The sequence below is a fragment of the Eretmochelys imbricata genome, chromosome 3, assembly GCF_965152235.1.
Source record: "Eretmochelys imbricata isolate rEreImb1 chromosome 3, rEreImb1.hap1, whole genome shotgun sequence".
Classification (NCBI taxonomy): domain Eukaryota; kingdom Metazoa; phylum Chordata; order Testudines; family Cheloniidae; genus Eretmochelys; species Eretmochelys imbricata.
The window spans coordinates 147,167,747-147,188,730 of record NC_135574.1 but is presented as its reverse complement, the minus strand read 5'-3'; the positions used below and the strand labels follow the sequence as shown (position 1 = coordinate 147,188,730).

The 20,984-nt window shown below is 46.9% G+C and overlaps 1 protein-coding gene across 1 annotated transcript in view; it reads right to left on the bottom strand.

Annotated features, from left to right (window-relative positions):
- LTBP1 (latent transforming growth factor beta binding protein 1) overlaps positions 1-20,984 on the bottom strand; it is a 375,845-nt gene that overhangs the window by 100,016 nt on the left and 254,845 nt on the right. Inside the window, exons 16-19 of the mRNA XM_077812182.1 lie at positions 18,277-18,402; positions 16,170-16,295; positions 14,519-14,590; positions 1,278-1,397 (exon numbers count right to left, since the gene is read on the bottom strand). Coding sequence (XP_077668308.1) covers positions 1,278-1,397; positions 14,519-14,590; positions 16,170-16,295; positions 18,277-18,402 — 444 coding nt within the window. The remainder of the gene's footprint in view (positions 1-1,277; positions 1,398-14,518; positions 14,591-16,169; positions 16,296-18,276; positions 18,403-20,984) is intronic.

The window sequence follows — 20,984 nt, the reverse complement described above, 5'->3', positions numbered from 1 at the left end:
ATTTAGAATTTTACATGAAATAAGAGAAAAGGAAAAAGTACTTTGCATGCCTTTAATAAAAGATTATATATGACTTCAGTAATTCAAAACAGAGATTTATTGCTTGGAGCAAGCAGTTAAGTTTGTGACTCTGGGCTGAGTAATGCAGTGATATAACATCTCTGCTTGCAATTTTAATAATCTGGCTGGCAAAATGAAAAATTTAAGTGATGTAATTCTGGGACTGCACTAGAATACTGGTATTTTGAACTGGGTTATCTCTGTAAAGCTATTTCTGTGGCGGTATAAAAATCAAGCCTAATGTTAGAAAATATGCACTCTTCCTAGAAAATATGCACTCCACCGTTGAAGCTGTATATTCAACTGTACTATATATAAAAAAGGAATATATATATAAAAAAGGCAACTTTGTACTTCCCAAATAATAAATGGAAATCTTGTATTGTAGAAAGAGTCCCAAATCATTGCACAAAGTACAGTGTGTGCATGCATATATGTACATACACCCCTGGATGCATGCACGCATGCGTGCACACACAAATCACTTCCCTCAGAACTGAAATGCAATCGTGCTTCAATTAATCCAGCAGGTGGTACTCTCAGCTCCTGAAGACAAGTAGCACTGTAAAATTATTACACAACACCTCTGATTGCCCTTTGCTACCAGTTTCAGAAACAGACGTCAATGTCCTTGAAAAAAGGAAGGCAAACAACTGGGAAAAAAACAATAATAGGGAGAAATAGGGAGTGTGAAAAATCTATCATACAACCTGACCTAAAAATAATCCTTATTGAATGGCTGTGAAACTGCTATAAGTGTGCTGAATGATTTGGTGGAAATACTAATAATTAAGAGATGTTGTCAGTGTGCTTTGTGAAGCAGTATCTGAATTTTCTTCAACAGGATGCCATTCACATCTAAGTATTATAGCAATCTCAATTTTTTCCACTTGCTTACTAACCTTAACAATGGCATTCTAGCATATCACTAGTTTAAAAATCTCTTACATTTTAAAATTCTGTATTTTCATATTTCTAAAATTCCACTTTCACATCTCATGATACTTACATCCTAAATTTAATTTTCATTGCTCTATAGTGAGGAAACCTTGTCTGTCTCCCTCTCTCTCCAAAACCAGAAATCATTTTGAAATCTTACGTACCTTCAGTTTCTAGTTCAGTAACAAAAGGAGGCCTTTTTGGGACATTTCCATTAACACCAGTCTCTCAGAACACAAATGAAACAATATTTGGGATACAAACACTGCAGAACATACCATGGCACTGTCCATTCCAGCCTCTGAATCCATCTGTGCAAGGAACGCAGTGGTAAGAGCCAGGACCATTAATGCATTGTTCATCTGGACAAATACCTTGGGTCAGGCATTCGTCAATATCTTTAAAAATAAGAAAATCTAGGTTGGAATCATAACAGGCTGTTGAAGAACAAACTAGTCTGATTATTGTAACTGCATTTATATATTAAGTTGTATATTTTGAACCAGATTCTCAGAAGGTGTATATCAGGATAGCTCTACTGAAGTCAGCAGACCAGATCCTTCTCGTCTGGTGTAAGTCAGCCCTGTTCCACTGAAGTCAAAGGAGTCCCACAGATTTATACCAGCTGTGGATCAGATCTTTTATTTATAAATTGATTAACGATACCAGAGTAATCACTTGTAGCTTCACTATTAAATTATGGAGTTGCTGATAGTGGTTCCATAGTGAAGGCCATATCAAGCTTTTGGCTTTGATGGGAACTGACTACCTCTGTGTTGCTCAGCCCATTACCATTTAAATAAACTAAAACTGGGAAATGCTCCTTGAGCTGACCTTGAATTTCTGAGGGTATTGTGAGCATTAAAAATGTTCCTGGGTGAGATATAAACCTGCAAACCCCCTTCTTTAGAGAAGTTTGGGTGAATCTCATGTTTTCAGCACCCCCAACTAACTAACTCCAGCCACTCTTAGGACCTTGTAGAGGCTTGTCTCACCAGCACTGCGGGTCTCACTGTATGCCCAGTTTCCCTAGCTAAAGTGAGATTTGTTGAGAGCATAGAGGGGGGAAATTGAGGCTCCCCTAGGCCCTTTTGTATGCAGAATTATAGGGCAGATAAGTTGTGGGAGGACTAAAAATGCAGGCAGTCTGAGCGGCAATCGAAGACATGGGTGGGTAATGGAGGGCTATTAGGTCTAAGAAGAGGGTGTGTGTGACTGGACAACCCCATGAGGCTACAGAAAAGGTTCTGGCAATGTACGGGGTAGGTGGCTGCATCAGCACAGATTCCACTCTGATGGTCTAGCTCAGTCACATCAGAGCAGGGAGCTTATGTCTAAACCTCAGAGCAATCATTGACAGGCTCTGCAGCTCCACAAATAACTCCTGTCCACATACAGAAGAACCCCATGCTACTCACAATACACACACTTTTACATACAAAAAGCTAAAGCAACAGACTCTTAAGGTTGCAAAGTCAAGCATTCCAAGTTAGGAAATGTCAGAATTAAGGTTGCCTGTGCAGCCTTAATTCCATTCCCTTGTGCATATGCCTTATGCTACTAGTCTTTAATACTATTTTTTCCATAGCTCTCCTGCGTCATCCAATGGACAGGATGCATTCAATCTCCCAGCTCCTAGTCCCCCCCATCTCCAGACCCCATGTCCCAATCTATTCCGCACACCATACTTCTGCCCAGCTCTTGTCCCCACTATATTCAAGACAAGCTGTTTCTTACTCTATCGTGCCCGGGTAAAAGCAGCGGGAGTACTGAAAGCACAAAGGAGACAGTCTTCCTGCTGTCCTTTCCGGTGCCCAGTGCCACAGTGGTTCCCAGGAGCCGGAAGAAGCAACTGCAGGGAAAGTACTGTTCTGCCCCTACCTTCCTGGGTTGGAACATTATCAGTGCAGATTAATCTTCAGAAAATTCAGCCTCCAAACTAACAATTCTCTACTGAACATGTGCAAATGACAATTTTTCAAAGGTTTAGAATTTGACCAAATTTAGGTAGTTTTTCATGAGAACAGCAAAAGGCACATCCCTGACACAAAGACCACCCCTTGCCAAATTTCAAGCCTTTGCTCCGAAACATGGAGGCACGAGAGCTTCTGAATGAAATGGCTGTAAGACTTTTTTTTTTTTCCCCACATGGGCAAAACAATATATTTCCCTCTACATTTGTTCTCAGGAACTGCTGGACCATTTTTGTGAAAAATTTCCAAAAAACCTGAGCTTGAGGTAGATATGCAGCATGGAAAATGTCTGCCCATATAGTTAAAGTCCAGCAAAGTTATAAGAAACTGACAACAGGATCTTATCATGTGAAGTGTCAGGCAACCTTAACTATAAGCGGCACTACCAGCTCTGCCTATGATAATAGGACACTTTAATTCTGAACTTCGAAATAGCAACTTGTATGTACTCTTAAAATATGACCACTGGGTAAGTTCCAGATCTATTATATGTGTGGGTGTGTAAAGTCTGAAGTAAGGTATGGTGTTATAGTGAGTGATTTGCAAGTATTGTGTGTAGTGTGTGTGTGTGGTGGGGGGGTTGTGTGGGAAGCGGAAGGGAGTTATTTGTGGAGCTGCAGAATCTGTCAGAATGGTAAATGTCATGTGTGGGTGTAATGATGTGGTGAAAATGGTTCCCTTAACATGTCATTTCCTTGGTTTGAAGGGTTAGCGTGGGAGGGTTTTTCCCTTAAGCAACCTTAACTAGTTTTCAATGTAAAATTTGTTTGTAGTAACTATATGTGTTATATAATGGGAAGCTACTGTGCAAAATCTGGGAGAATAAGAAACGTGATGCACTGGAGTGAATGTTTTTAAATAATCAGTAACAGAAAATAATGGATGGTTCAAACTAGGAGTTCTTCTTTAACAAAACCCGCAGCAGCAAATCTATTTGCTGCTATCACTGGATGCTACTGTGAATGTCTGTATGTAAAGTTTCCTACTGGAAAGTTGCTAAACACAAAGTAAAAGGAGGACAGATAGAAGAAATGATGATGGGCTTGATCTTTCAGGACGCTGAGCCAGATATGAGTATTGTGACAGGGTCGGGCCAGATGGCTATAGGAGAGTAATTTTTTTTTTTTTGAAGCAGAAAAGAATTTTATTTGTGTAACACTTACAAAGAATCACCAAAAAGGATAAAGCAAAACTATGCAACAAAACAAAAGCAAGCACAAGGTATAACACAGCAGCCTTCAGGAGGAAGAAGTGTTCAGGCTAGCCTGGGCCCAGAGCGGGGCAGCTTCCTCGACACTCGTGGTCTTCCACCCCCTCGAGTTACCTAGTGCCACGCCCAGTGTCACCGATTATTCCTCTCCTGAGAGTGCCCGACAAGATGGGCACGGCTGTGGGGTAGCGGTTTAAGGGGGGGGACGGACACACGTACACCCACATGTGATAGGACCCCTCCTAGGTGACAGTGATGATGGTATCCACAGCGGCAACGGCTGGGGCCTCTCTCTCTTCCCCTCAATCAAAGGGTCAGACGGAGGGAACCGGACGGGGTCACCGAGCAGAGAACCTCGGACAGCGTCCACCGCTCCTCGAAGGCGTCAAGGGAGTCAGTGGACGCCGCTCAGAGGAACTCCGCCTGGATACGTGAATGTACTGAGGATCGGAAAACGGCCCTACAATCGCAGGACGCTTCATTAGCCAACCTCCCCTCTCTGGTTTTATAAATGGTTGTTTTAGCTAGGGCTAGGAGGAGGTTAACCAGGGGATCTCGCGATTTTGTGGGGCCACGGATGGGGAGTGTGTAGATAAAAAGGTGAGGGGAAAAGTGTAGCCAAAAGCGTAAGAAAATATTCGCGAGGAGCCGGAAAAGGGGCTGCAGCCTGGCACACTCTAAATATACGTGCGCCAGAGTTTCCCTCACGTTGCAAAAAGGGCAAGTATCCGGGATGGGGGTGAACCGCGTCAAAAACACACCCGTGCTCACAGCTCCGTGAAGGAGCCGCCAAATAATGTCCCCAACGGGCCTTGGGACCAAGGTGGAATACAGGCTGGCCCACCGGGGTTGCTCACCCTCCAAAGGTGGCAGGAGGTCCCGCCACTTTGTATCGGGGTGGGACACCAGGGTGTGGGCGTGAAGGGTGTGAACGTGAGTGTGTATAGATATTTCCGTGGCGCAATTTGGAAGCTGACCGGCTGCAGTTCATGCAGCCGGCTCGCAGTGAAAGGGTGAGGGGTTTGTTGGGATCTACGGGGTAGGGGCCCAATTGAAAGGTCCGGCAGCCCTGGGGTAGAGGGAGGGTGGGCGGGGTGCGCCCTTGCGCACGGTTCGGTTGAGATAAGCCCGAGCAGCGGGCGTTAAGGCGGCCTTCACCTCCTGAAGAACGCGCCGGGGGGGTATGAGGTCTGGAGAGCCCCATGCACCGAGCAAGCGTCAGGGGATCCAGCCAGTCTCCAACTCTCGTGACTTCTGCCAGGACCAAACTCTGGCGCACCGAGCGGGACTCCGCCGCCTGCACACGGAGCTGGGGGTTGTGTAGCAGGGGCTCCGCGAGGAGATCTGCTCCCACGGTGACCGCCACGGACCTGGTTGTTGAAAACAGTTTCCAGGTCCGAGGAGCTCCTGGTAGAAGACCAGCAGCCCAGAGAGGTCTCGCAGAAAACCTCTCGGACAGAGATAAAAGAGCTGCCAGTCGTATCAGAGCCCTTGGAAGTGGCGCAGGAAGGCGTGCGCCAGTATGCTCCACGTCGATCTACCTGCGCTATAAAGGAGCCTCTGCAGGGCCTGGAGGCGGAAGACACGGACCTGAGTGTGCAGACACTTCAGGCCCTGCCCTCCTTCCTTCAGGGGTATATGAAGAACCCCAACAGGGTCCCAGTGCATTCCTGACCAAAAGAACTCTAGAATCGATGTCTGGAGGTTGGTCAGGAAACCCGGGGCCGGGACCAGAGCGTGGACAGGACTAGTTGGTTAAGCACCAGTGCTCTCCCTTGGAGGGAGAGACATCGGAGTAGCCTCGTCCATTTCCGGAGCTGCTCTATCACCCTGCCTTCTAAATTTTGCCAGTTCTCCAGCAGAGAAGGGTGCATGGCAGAAAGGTAAACGCCTAGGTACAGCAGTGGACCTGCGCTCCATCGGATGGTCTGAAGCGCAGGTGGGATGGAGCTCACCTGACGCCAGTCCCCCACCGCCAAGCCAGAGCTCTTGACCCAGTTGACTCGGGCGGAGGAGGCTGCCAAATAGATGGCCTGGCAAGCCTCCACCTGTGCCAAGTCCCCCGGGTCCTGGACCACGAGGAGCACGACATCAGCGTACGCCGACAGGACCAGCCACAGCTCCGGCTTCTGCAGCACCAACCCTGTCAACCTCCAGCGGAGGAGACAGAGGAAGGGCTCGATTGCCAGAGCGTACAGCTGGCCCGAGAGGGGGCACCCGTGCTGTACTCCTCGCCCGAAGCTGACCGGTTCAGTCAGGGTCCAGCTGAGCCTAGCCAGACGCTCCGCGGAAGCGTACAGCACCCGGAGAAAACTCACAAACTGAGGTCCGAATCCAAATGCCTGCAAAGTGCCCAGGAGGTACCCAGGGTCCAATCTATCGAACGCCTTCTCCTGATCAAGAGACAGGAGGGCGAACGACAGACCGTCTCTACGCCCAAGTTCCAAAAGGTCTCCGACTAGAAATAGGTTGTCAAAAATGCTGCGGCCCGGGACAGTATAGGTCTGGTCTGGGTGGATCACGTCCGCCATCACGGACCCTAGCCGCAGCGAGATTGCTTTCGCTACGATTTTGTAATCCGTGCTAAGAAGCAAGACGGGACGCCAGTTTCGTAAATCGCGGCAGTCCCCCTTCTTCGGCAACAAGGCGAGCACCGCTCGCCTGCACGAAAGAGGAAGGACCCCACCCTGCAAAGACTCAGCCCAGACAGTGGCCAGGTCTGGGCCAAGGATGTCCCAGAACGCACGGTAGAACTCCACGTTCAGCCTGTCCATGCCCGGAGATTTATTAGTGGGCATGCGATGGAGGGCTTCCAAGAACTCGGCCACGGTGAGAGGCAGCTCTAGTCGGTCTCGGTCGCCCACGCTGACCGTGGGGAGTTCCTCCCAGAGCACCTTGCAAGTGCCAGGATCGGTCGGATCCGGGGAGAAAAGGTGTGTGTAGAAGTCATGGGCCCTCCCACACATCTCCACCAGATCCGTGAGGGGGGCGCCGTCTTCTGCTAGAAGGCAGGTGACGTGTTTCTTGGCCCCCCTCATTTTCTCAAGGGCGTAAAAGAAATGGGAGCCGCGATCCATCTCCCGAAGGAGGCGGATGCGGGATCGAACAAAGGCCCGATGGTCCTCGAGGGCCCGGAGCTCCTCCCGCTTCTCCCAGCACGCTCCGCAAAGGAATGGGTCCTTGGGGCTGGTGGCCAGACACCTCTCCATCTCTAAGACCTCCCGTTCCAACTGCTCTGTCGCTGCATTTCTCCTTCGGCTAGTGCCCCGAGTGTAGTCACAGCAGAAGAGCTTGGCGCGCACCTTCCCTAGATCCCACCATCGTCGCGCCGAGGGAAAGGCACGCTGCTGCTCTTGCCAGGCCAGCCAAAACTCCCGGAAGGACATCACGAAGCCCTCATCCTCCAACAGGCTGTTGTTAAAATGCCAATAGTCCGGCCCTGGCCTCTCTGTGCGGAGGGAGGCTGTTATGGTGGCGAGATGATGGTCGGAAAATGGGGCCGGCCGAATGTTGGAGGAGTGGGCTTGTGAAAGATGGAAACGGGATAAATAAATACGGTCCAACTGAGAGTGGTGTGACCGATGGGCCTCCACCCGGACAAAGGTGAACGTGGAATTGTCATCTGGGTGATGGTCACGCCAGACGTCCGCTAGGGAGCGATGTTCGACTATCCTTCGGAGAATGTTTGCGGCGGCCGGGCTCAGCTTGGCCCCTGAGCAGTCCTGTTCCTCGAGGGTGGTGTTAAAGTCCCCTCCCAGGACTAGGCACTCGTGAGAATCTAGGGTGCCGAGGAAGTCGGACACCCGCTGATAGAATTGCGGCCGCTTCGGGCTCATTGTCGGGGCATAGATGTTAACGAGGTCGACCACGAGCCCCTCCATACGGACTCAGAGTAGACCCCGTCCCCCCACTCCAGCCGCCAGCTGTCCTCGGCGGTCGGATCCGTATGGGTCTCCTGCAGGAAAACCACAGAGTACCCCCCTTTCTGAAGGTAAGAGAGCACCTGGGACCTGCGGAGAGCTATCCTGCAGCCCCTGGTGTTCAAAGTTGCGATAATGAGAGGCGTCATGCGGAGGGCTGGGGGAGTGGGGTTTCCTTGTTGGCAGGGGTGTTCGCGGCCCCCGGCGCGTCGTGCAACAATCCGTGACCCATCCCGTAAGTGAGTAAATCATCACGGAAGCTGCGGGCTCGCCCGTAGGCCGCGGCACCGTGCCTTCCTTTCCCTCTACCCTCCTTTATAAGGGCCCTTGTGGCCTGGAGGAGTTGATCAAAGTCTCCCCATAGCTGGAAAGCCAGCTGTACCCTGTTGCGGGAGCCACGGATGTTTTCTAAAAACTCCCGCAATGCTTTTCGCAGCTCATGGTGGGGATGGGGTTGCGATTTCCTGGTTATTCCCTAGTGGGGCTCTTGGTGCAGCCTCGTGGTCCGCTGAGGCGGGCAGGCAGGGTGCGGACCACCGACAGGGTTTCTGACAGGCTAAAGTTATTATCTCCGTCTCAAGCCTTGGGGTAGAAGGGGATGGCGGAGGGAAAATTGCAGCTCCTAATGGGTCGCGGCAGGAAAATGCAAAGGCTGCTCCTTGGGGGGAATCCGCAAAAAACGGGAAAGAAATAACCCCAGGGGTAGCAATAGCATTGCAGAAAGAGGTGGATTGGGCAGGGACAGGGGTGGGGGCGGGGTCAGTGGCGAGGCTCTGGGCTTCGGGAGGCAAGCAGCTGAGAGGTGGTGCCTCCCGAACAGATTCGAGGGTTAAGGGGATGGGGAGGGGGCTCCCAGTGATGCTAGGCGGAGGCTCTGTGGTGGATTTGGCAGCCATGGCATCAGGTGGTCGACCACCTTCTGTAGGGTGCCCGTCCAGGAAGGCGGTTAGGGGGAGGGAGCATGGGGAAAGGGGGACTGGGGTAAGGTTGCCCAGATCGAGGCCAGCCGGCAGTAGGTCATTCTCTCCCTTGGTGACCGGGGTCAAACCTAGGGCCTCGATCTCCTCATACATGGAGGAGGGGTCGTCTTCTGCCACCCCAGGGGTCTACCCTCTGGTGCCCACTACGATGGTCGCTTCGGGGTTCGCGGGGGGTTCGGGTGATATTCGGGCAGAAGGGGCTTCCTCAGGGGTCTCAGAGGGGAGGGTCTCCCGTGGAGGGGAGATTCTACCTTCCAGTGCTATTTTGTCTTCCCCTCCCGACACCAGCGGAGGGATCTCACTCGTAGGCACAGTGGAAGGCTCAGTGTCAGTGCCTCCCTTCCTGGTCTTCCGGGGAGCCTCCGCATCGGATGGGTGCAGCAGAGCTCGAGCCTTCCGCTTGTCTCGCTTTCCCTGGACTAGGGTCCAGCCCTCCATAGCATCGTCTGGGGGGTGGTTAGCAGGGGTCGTGTTGGGGGGCAGAGGCGATGGTTCAGGGGCTTGGGGGGGTAACGGTGAGGCAGCATGGGGGGGGCAGTTCTCCTTGGGGCGGGCCCTCTCCTATGCCTGATAATATCTTTGCTGCATCTTCCTCCATAGGCTCTGCTGGATTGTTAACAGCAAGGGCGGGGCTCCCTCGCTCGTCTGGGCGTTGTAGGGGAGGTGTCTCTTGGGCCCGGGTAGGAGCAGCGGTTGATCGAGCAGGAGGAGAGGTGGTTTCAGGTACCGGGCAGCCAGGGGCATCGGCAACGACGGAGCCGATGTCCTGCCGGGTCTTGGGGGTCTCGGGTGCCCCTCCCCACCGGGCCAAGAGGCAGTGTCTTCGGACATGCCCCGCTGATCGGCAGAGGTAGCACCGGGCCTCTCCTGTGGAGTAAAAGACCCAATAGCGGGCTCCCTGGTAGAGGACTAGGAAGGACCCCTCGAGCGCCTCTCCGTCACACACTGCCGGCGGCGGTAGAAACTGCACTTGCCAGCGGAACGAAAGAACGTGATGGAGGGTGGGGTCCTTGCAGCCCAACGGGAGAGGGCTGATGACAGAAATGGATTTCCCCAGGGTGGAGAGAACAGGTAACAGGGCGGCATTGGGTAGAAGAGGAGGGACGGAGGTCAGGATTAGGCGGACGCCCAGGTCCACTAGCGGTTCCAGGGGAACGAACACCCCCCCCCACCGCCAGGCCCTTCTCCACCGCCTCCTGGGCGGCAGCCTCCGATGCCAAGAAAAAGACGACGTTCCCGTACATTTTGGAGGCTGCCACAATAGCCGTGGGTCCTACCACCCTCACCAACGCCTGCACGTATGTCTCCACGTGGGGCGAGGTGGGCACCAGGAGGCAATGGATGCCGTGCTTCCTGGTCATGATGGGGAAGGGGCCCCGGCCGCTATTGATGGTAGCGGAGGTGGTGGGTGGGCGAGATGATGAGGCCGCAGGCGGTGGGGGGCTGCTACCACCCGGGCCTACGCCCTGGGGGCCAAGGGAGGGACGCTCGCAGAGCTGGTGGAGGCAACAGCGGGGAGAGACGCCATGGTCGATGACGAGGCCGCAGCGGTGGGGGCAGCACCTGCCATGGAGGGCCTGGTGGTTGTAGCAGGGCTCTTTCCCCTCTTCACATCCTGGCCTTTCTGGCCAACTGGAGGGGCTCTCCTAGAATCTGGGGGTGGGGGGGTGTAGCAGCGGCAGTAGTCGCCCCGGTGCCTCCTGCTACCGATGCCCCAGCGGGGGCCGTGGCAGGTGTTTTGGCAGCAGTGGTGGGGGGGGAGGCTTGGGCAGGGGGGTATGTGGGGGAGGGGCAGCTGAGGTTACTAAAGGGGCCTCACCCCTCTCATTCCCCGCCATCGTGAGCAGGAAGAGGCGGGGAGACACCAGAAGGAGGAGGGGGGAGGGGGAAGCAGATTAACCGCTTCTCCCTGTTGGGCTGCAGGCGGGGGGAGGGGGACCAAATGGGTTGGACTGGACAGGGGGAGGAAACAGGAGTTGGGGTTAGGTAGTAGGGGCAAACTGTGGGGTGGGCAGTCCGGGGGTGGTGGGGGGGAACGTGGTCCCACACGTGTTTGTCCAAAGAGTCTCGTTTGGTCGGCTGTTGTGTCTGGTCCGGACGGCGAAATTCAGAGCAAGCAGCTGAATCCAAAGGCAGATGGCAAGTTGCCAGCAGGAACGGACGGCAGGGGGGCCGTGACGGTTATAGTAGTGTTGGGGGGGCACCGATGGATCGGGGGGGGCAGCTCTGTGCCACACCCCTGTGCCCCTACAAACGCAGTTATGACACAGTCAAACTCCCCCCACACGAGGGTACAGTTCAAAAGTTACTCAGTCTTACAGCCCCCTCCACGATGATTTGTAGCTTCCCTGGGTGATGTCTTTGTCGGCTGTCTTCTCTCCCGGGCTTTGTGGAACATTCCAAAAATGCCAAGTAGATAAGAAGAAAAAAAAAATAACTTGTCGGTTAATTACAGGACCACAGATGAACAGCAAACAGCTGGGTCTGGGGGCTTCCACTCCCCTCCTCCGGGGAGCGGGTCGGCAGTCCCCCCCCCCCCCCCCGGGGGTTTCAGCTGGAGCAATAGCAGTGTCCGAGGGCAGGTGTGGGGGGGCTGGCAGGCAAGCTGGCAGCCGACCAGCACTCGAACGGCAGCAAAGAAAAACAACAAAAAAAACAAAAAACAAAACAAAGAAAAGGCGTCTGGCCCGGTTGCGGGGGGGAACTGAAGCAGGGTCAAAAAGTAAGAAAAGCCCAGGCCAGGGGGCTTTAGGAGAGAATAGAAAGCAGATAGCTGAGCAGCAAGTGAAGTAGGTCCCTTTTCCCTGGGTAAGGTAACAGGGAAGGTTCCAGAACAATCAGGAACCTTCTGGAGACAATTAAGACAGGCTGATTAGAACACCTGCAGCCAATCAAGAAGCTGCTAGAATCAATTAAGGCAGGCTAATCCGGGCACCTGGGTTTTAAAAAGGAGCTCACTTCAGTTTGTGGTGGGTGTGAGGAGCTGGGAGCAAGAGGCACTAGGAGCTGAGAGTGAGAGTGAGAACGTGGACTGTTGGAGGACTGAGGTGTACAAGCATTATCAGACACCAGGAGGAAGGTCCTATGGTGAGGATAAAGAAGGTGCTGGGAGGAGGCCATGGGGAAGTAGCCCAGGGAGTTGTAGCTGTCGCACAGCTGTTCCAGGAGGCACTCTAGATAGCTGCATTCCACAGGGCCCTGGGCTGGAACCCAGAGTAGAGGGCGGGCCTGGGTTCTCTCCAAATCCTCCCAACTCCTGGTCAGACACAGGAGAAGTCGACCTAGACTGTGGGTTCAGAAAAACGGCCAAGTTGAGGGCTGCTGTGAAGCTCCAAGGCAAGCAAATCTGCCAATAAGCGCAAGACCCACCAAGGTAGAGCAGGAACTTTGTCACAGTATCTTCAACTCCCACCGAAGTCAATGAGCATTGAGGGTGCTCAATGCTTTGAACCCTAGAAGCAGTCTCAACTCCCCTTGTCTGTGATAAACTTAATCTCAAAGTGATGTATTGAAAGATAAAATAATGAAAAAATGAATCATAAGTTAAGACAATATTTTATTTTCAGAAACACGAAAGGACTCAAATAATCTTATTTTCCCCTATCTTTAGCACACAAAATAAATAATCCAACTATGATTCTCTCATCCACCCCTGCCCACAAAGAACACTTAAAAGACTATGCAAGGACAATCCCAGAGCTAGATTTTAAAAAAACGAACCCTGGCCAATGGGATTGAGGAGCCTGCGAGACAAGCTCACACTTCCAGGTTATGAACATCCCAGTCCCAGTCCACATGAATTTAACTGGAATGGCCTCTCCAAGAGAAGTAACTGATTGGTATCCACTGGTAAAGACACTACAAATGAATTAACGGTCTCTCCACTCAGCTTGTGTTTGGATTGGATTTATAATCAGGTCTGAGCTTGTTCTCTGAAACACAGGGCCAAACAAAACAAACACGTTTTGCGTATGTTTCTGCTTGGACCCAATTATAAATACTGCCCTACAATCAGTATTTTCTTAAATTTCTTCGAATAAACACAGTTCCTCCTTCATTGTTTAGCCAACGTAGAACTATCATGTATACATGTACATTTTATTTTAACAATCTCAAATGACTTGATCTCAGTTTGGAATCTTTTTGTTGTCAGTAAAAAATAACAAAACAAAAAAAGTTTTTTTTTAAATGCTACCCCTGAGCAACCCTGATTTACTAATATGCTCACTTCATAATTTCTGATGCATAATGGTGAAAATCTTCATGACCTACATTTTTAAAAGTGCATGCACAAAAGTACAATTAAGCTTGCTTGCACACAACCCCTTCACTTGTGCATCCATACTGGTTGTTGGATAGGAGTCCTTCTGAAAATCTGGACCAGTACGTCTTATGCCAGAATAAACTAGCCTAGGACAGCCTGTCCCACAGCAGGTGATGAGGATCATTTCAAACAAATATAAAAACAATGAAAAATACTTTGAACTGTCTTCTAAAGAAAACATTTTAAAGTCATTCTAAGTCACTCAAAAGAATGTGTGGTGCTGGATTGCTACCAGTTTATGGGTTACTGAAACACAGACAAGGCAATCAGGATCCTACAGAATACAGGGTATTTTGTGTCTGTCTGTTTAATTATTATAGAAATAGGTTAACAAATTTCTTCTATGCTGAGTAATTTAGATTAAAGTACAAATGAGGATATATTTAAAATGGAATAATTGACTGTGGTTTTAATTCACTGATTATCAAATCAATGTTGAAGAGGTTAGGAAAAAAATCCCAGAAAACACACACCAGAGAAAAATTCATGCCAAAAAGCAAAAGGTACACATTTTTAGGTCAGATGTGCTGACTTCTCTCTCATTCTATGAAATGACAGTGTCTGGTGGCAGCTTTATATTCCAAACAGCAAATGTAACCCTTTGTTCAATTTTTGTTGTTACACAAATGTAAAACATTAAAGATGAGCCTTACTGTGGACAGAGTTTTTATAAACAGATTGCAAGGGAAGAGATTAAAATGAAGTGTTAGACTCCAGGCAAGCAGAAGTTCAAGTATTGCCCAAATTATCACCCATCACAGAATTGCAAAAGAAGAGCTTTACTTTTGTTGTTGTATTTATTCTTCCATAATAGGATGTGTTATTTAATATTTTCATCAAATATCCAGAAGTTAAACATAACCACGATCAAATTTGCTACATTAAAATTAGAGGGGTATGAAATATTCAGAAAGACAGACTTAAAGTTAACTGGAGAAATTAGAAACACTAGTCTGGAAACAACAGGGGAAGATTCAATACTAACATACTGCTATTAACTTGCCAGTGGTTTGGCTTCCTTAATTTCACTGCCATACTTCTACTACTGTAGAGTCAAAACTCTGTCACATTGGCCTCTCTTTTCATTCAGCATCCACTGTTTCAACATTCACATTTATATGAGCCAATGGTATGTACACAGAAGCCTTCCCCACAGATGTGAGGTCTCAAACCTTCAACAAAATCTGAGAAGTGGGACGGGGTAGAAACCAAAAGATGCACATAAACTTAAATTCATCATCAAGTAACCAGCACACACAATATATGCATTACCCCTATTCTTTCTTGTATGTTTGTCAGATAGTAGAGAATTACAAAAGAAAATGTTAATGTTCAACTTAAGAAGAGGAATTTAACAAACACTGGAGAGTAATATATTGTATATTAGAAACATTATGGGACAGACAGATCTTGCCTTCAGTTGCACTGGTGTAAATCCAGAAAAACTACTCCCAGATCCTCAAACGTACTTAGGTGCCTAACTCCTGTTGACTTCAATAGGAATTAGGCACTTAAATACTTTTGAGGACCTGGTCCTCTGTGTTTCTTGGAGTTCTCTGTATTACACTCTATCAGGGTGATCTGCCCCTTTGAGAGCCAGGATGCAGCCAGCCCTGTTCCAGAAAGAAGCAGTATCAGGTGATTGGGTCTGTTGATTACCAGCTTGGTGATACAGATGTGGGCCCCACTTCCACGAGGGAGCCTGGGTCCAGGAGCGTGATGGGAGAATACTCTCCTGTACTGCAGAAGAGGACTATGAGGGAATAAGAGGCCCTGCAAACTGCTCTTACCCTCTGCCTCCACAGCTGGCTGAAGGTTCTGACCACCAAATTGCAGGAGACTAGAGGGCGGGGGTACAGTCTCATGTTGAGAACAGAACTGTTACTTTATGTTGTCGGGCCACATTTCCTTTTTTGTGGTGGACAAAAAACAGAGCCCTGAGGCAAGGGCTATGAGTTGATCTGGATGTGGCTAGTTATTTTTCCCAGGCTGGTGATCAAATCCACCACCCTATACATACTCTGTTGGAAGATGACCAGAGAAGGTCAGATCCACAGCTATGTGGAGTCACCTGCAATTTTCCTATGCAAAGAGAAGAGAGAAGAGGACACAAGGGCTGTGCATGCAACTGAAGCCTCAGAGAGAAGTGGAGGGAAGAGTGATCAAGGCAACATATAAATGTTACATGAAAAGTGTATTCACACTGTAGTGCTTACAGATGGCAAGAACGGACAGTTGGGTAATTCTACGGAAAACTGTGGAAAAGCAGATTGTCCTACCAAATTTGGGACAGTTGTGAGGTAAGGAGTTGTTTTGTAATTTTTTTTAAATATCTCACTCTGCAGCCAATTAGTTGAGGGGAAAATAAAAAAAATGATCAGGGAGACTCTTGATTTCATATCTGCAAAAAGCAATAACTTTTAAAATAAATAATTCTCAACACTCAATGTGGTTAACCATGTCCCTCTGTAGCTATACACATAAAAACACCTTGGGGTAGGGTTTGGGGTTTTTTGCCTGCTTCCTAACAAATATGTAATGAAGAAAACATTATATTGATCTCTTAGGCCCCATCCTCAAAGGTATTTAGGTGCAAAACTGACATTGATTTTGAGGATCTGGGCTTTAGGGCCTGATTCAATGCTTACTGAGTGCAAAGGGAGTATTTTCAATGACTTCAATTAACTTTGGCTCAGGCTCTTAATGATTAGTTTTAAAATTATTATTCTCATCATCATTTTAATAAAGAAGAGCAGTGGTTACCAATGCATTCTGTTCCTTCTTCATTGGCCATGAATCCTGTTTGGCAAATGCACAGGAAACTCCCTTCTGTATTTTCACAGTGCCCAAGGGAGCACAGAGGGGGAGTCTGAGCACACTCATTGATATCTGTTTAAGAAATAAAAATATAAGGATATTGAAAAATGGAACATAATTGGGCATGAGTCTTTTCCCGACCCCACCCAACAAATATGTGCATTTGAAAAGACAGGGCTTGTAATGAGTTCAACTGTTTGAAAGCCTATAACACTTTGTTCTCTTAAACAGCCTCAAGAAGGGTATATCAAATCGTTGTAGATGGGAAAATCAGGCTTACTGGCTTAAGCTCTAGGAGTACCGCAATTACGTAAAGACTAAACAGTGGACACGATTCAAATCTCCATTTGCAAGTAATTAATGCTACAACAGTATTTGTGGTACTCCCCATATTAAGCATTGGCATTGCTATACAATTATAAGAATTTTAAATCTTCATTATTCTAGGTGTATTTGTATAAAATGTATTTAAATAAATAGTGTATTCGCACCAGTCAGGAGAGGTATTATTTTTGAGTAGTTATTGACTTTCTGATAACGTAAAAATGAGTAACGGAACATTTGAAAATATAATACAATCAAATGTAAAAATTACTGTGTTCATTCAGTATTACAGTTGACATTTTGTTTACACAGAAGTCAGGAACTTGATTACTGATTCAGTTGTGACTGATCATCTGCTGTAATTCACAAGCAGCCTTTTGTATTCTTGTATATAGTGTTAACTTTAATGCCTTAATATAGGTAAAATATGGTAATATAAGTAACATATGGCTTAACTATAGTTGCTGTGGGCACCATAAGTCTGAACTTCTGGTTCCTCGACATGTAAAATCTCACCAATAAAACTGCATTAATAGAATGTTTGCATATATAACTTTATTTATTATTTTCAAAGAAAAAATGCAGAGAAAGGACTGATTCATCCTTCAAATACGTAAAGTATACTTGGTCCTGCCTCAGCGTGGTGAGATGGATTACATCAGTGGTTCTCAACACGGGGTACGCAGAGGTCTTCCAGTGGGTACATTAACTCATCTAGATATTTGCTTAGTTTTACAACAGGCTACATAAAAAACACTAGCGAAGTCAGTACAAGCTAAAATTTCAAACTGGCAATGACTTGTTTATACTGCTCTATATACTATACACTGAAATGTAAGCAGAATATTTATATTCCAATTGATTTATTTTATTATATGGTAAAAATTAGAAAGTAAGCACTTTTTCAGTAATAGTGTGTTGTGACACTTTTGTATTTTTATACCTGATTTTGTGAGCAAGTAGTTTTTAAGTGAGGTGAAACTTGGGGCTATTCAAGACAAATCAGACTCCTGAAAAGGGTACAGTAGTCTGGAAAGGTTCAGAGCCACTGCCCTAGAGCACAAGGTCTACATCTTCCTAGCAGCCAAGCAATGCAAGGCATCCCAAAGAAGGCAGGAAAGGCGCGAGGGTAACCGCTTCTTGCTCAACCCACTCCTCATTAGCCAGCATGAGAGAGTCAACTGCACTCTCAGGATAGTAGCAGTAGCACAGTCCAATGTGCACTGGGGAAATCTGAGAGAAATTCTGTTTCCCTGAGGCAGGATCCCTCCCAGAGCGCCTCATGGGGTGGTGTGATCCTGCATCTCCCAAAATGCAGACTAGTGCCTCCAAAGCATGATTGAACCCACAAGTAAAACAGATTTTGACACTCACCATGCTCTATACATTTGTCAAACACACACTCATTGAGACAGGTCAGACAAGTTAAAATGGTTTCCTGCTTATTAACCTCAACTTCTAGTGATTTCAGTGAGACCTTTCATGAGCACTAAGTTCACACACACAAAAGTTTTTTAAAAAATTCCATTAGTCTTTGACTGGCTGAAAGGTTCACTGGAGCCGGCTTTTGGCAAATATTTCTTGATATACAAAAATTACATTTTTGAGTAGTTTTGGCATGTACAGAAGAGGATTTCTACATTCTACATAGCACCTTGCAGGAACACTCTATATTTGAAAATGCTTCATACAGTGATTACTTTAGATTATTGAAGAAGTTCTTTCATACCAGAGCATTTTGTCTGTTGATCATTCAGCTTGTACCCATCATAGCAGATGCAGGTGTATCCCACAGGCAAATTAACGCAGTGTCCTGCTCCGCAGATATCAGGGTTCACTGTGCACTCATTGATTTCTAGATACACACACACACACAGAGAAAAAACTTATTACAAACTATCTTAAATAGTTCCGTAAATGGGTGATATTCAGTTATTCCAGCTAAAAGGAGAGGAACACTGAAGTCAGTTGTGAGCACACTGATCGGTCCAACTTACCTTGAGTGCCTAACAGACCTACGGTCAGATGACTCTTCCCTCTCCCCTTCCTGCCCCCCCCCCAAGTCAAGTGTGTGCATATGCAAATCAAAAGTGAAGATAGAGTAAAATGAACATAATCATAGATGTTAAACTGTTAGCTGTAGCAGATTACAGAATTATTTTCACAGACTGCAGTTTTTAGCAATATCACAGGCTGTCTATGAAAACACACATTTCTAATTATGTGAAATATAGATTTGGCTACTTTATTATGAGCAGTATAACAACTTGGTTCAATATGAGGATTTTTTTTGTAGACCGCTCACAATATCAACCTCATTTTAAATTTCAAAACATTCTGTCTTAGAATGTAGTTTCATTAGTTTTGTCCTTAAACTTAATTTAAACCCTCTTTACCAACCTTGCAAGTCTAGGATTCAGGATATTTGCTGTTGAAATGGTGTTCAAATGGAAACCTTTCAAGTCAAAGAGGAGGAGGAAAGGTAAGAAAACTTTGAAAAACTATTGAAAAGGTTTGAGCACTAGTGTGTTACATGAAAGAATGTTACCTATGGACGATATATTTTCTGGATAAGGACCATGAATTATGTATGAAGATTATTAAAATCCCTCATTAAAGATCAAATTCCTTTGGGGTGCAATTATAAAAAGTCATGTGAAATGCTACTATGAGACATGGACTTGGCACTGGAAAAGGTAATATTTGAATGCCAAGCGGTATAACAAAGAAGAATGCAAATCATGGCTGTAAAGAGTGACTAAGAACTCAAGTGAAGGCAAAATGTTATTCAGAAATCCATCAAAGAAAGAAGCTGCAAAATCAAATGAATGGCTAAAAAATATGCACGAGTGGTTACATGTGAGGAACAAATTCCACTTCGGAGTGAATGCGAACTGTCACTGAGGGAAAAAGGGTTAACGGTAAAACGAGAGTTTGTGACACATAGCACATTGAGGAAAGTGACCAGACTTGACCGTTCACACATATGAGGTGGTAGGTCTAATCAAGAGGGATATGTCATGAAGAGTCTGAATGACAAGTCTGCTAGCAAACCTCAACCAGATGTGAACAATCTATTTGTGGCATATGAAGACATGTTCACGGGAAAAGGGTGTTTCCCAGTTACTTACAAGATGCAATTATGGGAAGAGACAAAGCTTGTTATATATGCCACCCTAAATGCTCCACAAGCCTAGGGAGAGCTGGAAAACATGACAGCAAATGGGATTATTCTGAAGAGCTGACAGGCTGGGTTCACTCCTTGGCAACTGTAGAGACAAAAGGAGCTGGCTCAGACTTTGACCTGACTTCAAGGAGTTGAACAAGACAATTTAGAAGATATATTTCTTCTTGCCCACAAGGTATGAAATGTTTGCTGACATGGCAGGAGCCAATTTTTTCAGCAAATCAGATACATCACAAGGGTTTGGCAGATTCCCATGGACACTGAAATCTCCAAGACTTGTACTTTCAGTAACCATTTGGCAGATAATGTTTCCTGAGACTGCCTTTTGGAACATGTTTTGCGCTGGAAGTATTTCACCTCATAACAATCTGTCCTAGATACAAGAAGGTCTTGCAGGAGAACATCAGGAACAACTGTGAAGAGTACTGAAAATTGCAAGAAAAAACAACATTAAGTGGGATAAGGCAAACTGTCAATTTCAAACAACTTAAATCACCTGCTTAGATGGGAAACTGGTCACAAAGGGAACAATGTTTACTGATTCTAATATTTAAATTATACTGACTGTGCACAGACACAAAGATAAAAAAGGAATTCAGAGATTGCAAGGCATGCTGAAGCAGATCAGTAAGTTCATACCCAGCTATGAAGTTTAAATAACGTATCTAAGAAAATAACTCACAAAGACTGAGGAAGGGCATGAATGCTAGATCATGAGAGAGCACTCAGATTTGGCACATACAGAAACATCAACACCAGTTCTTCAATTTATCTGACCCAGTGAAAGACAGAAAACTCTCCACAAAAATGCTTCACCAGAAAGACTGTGGGGAGTATTGTTACAGATACATGGAACTGAATGGCTGCCTGTCATGTGTGCCATAAAAGCTCTGATAGCTGTAAAGAAAATGTTTTTGCAAATTAAAAAAAGTGATGTTAGGCCATGAATATGTTTCATGATTTTTCTCTACGGATGTAGCTTCTGTGTTGGAAACTGACTATAAAAAAATGATTGCACTTCACAAGAAAGAACAGTCTCAAGGATACAGGGATTACTTAAATCCAAAAGTATGATACGAGCCTTCTAGTCACCTCTGATATCACCTACTGATTGTGGACACTCTGTCATCAGAAATATAGGATGAGCTGGAAAAGAAACACTGCAAGCAGTAATACAAAGTAAGTGACAGGTGGAGAAATCAAGTCCTACCTATCCCCAACATCAAAACGAACTTTTAGTGATTTCAGGA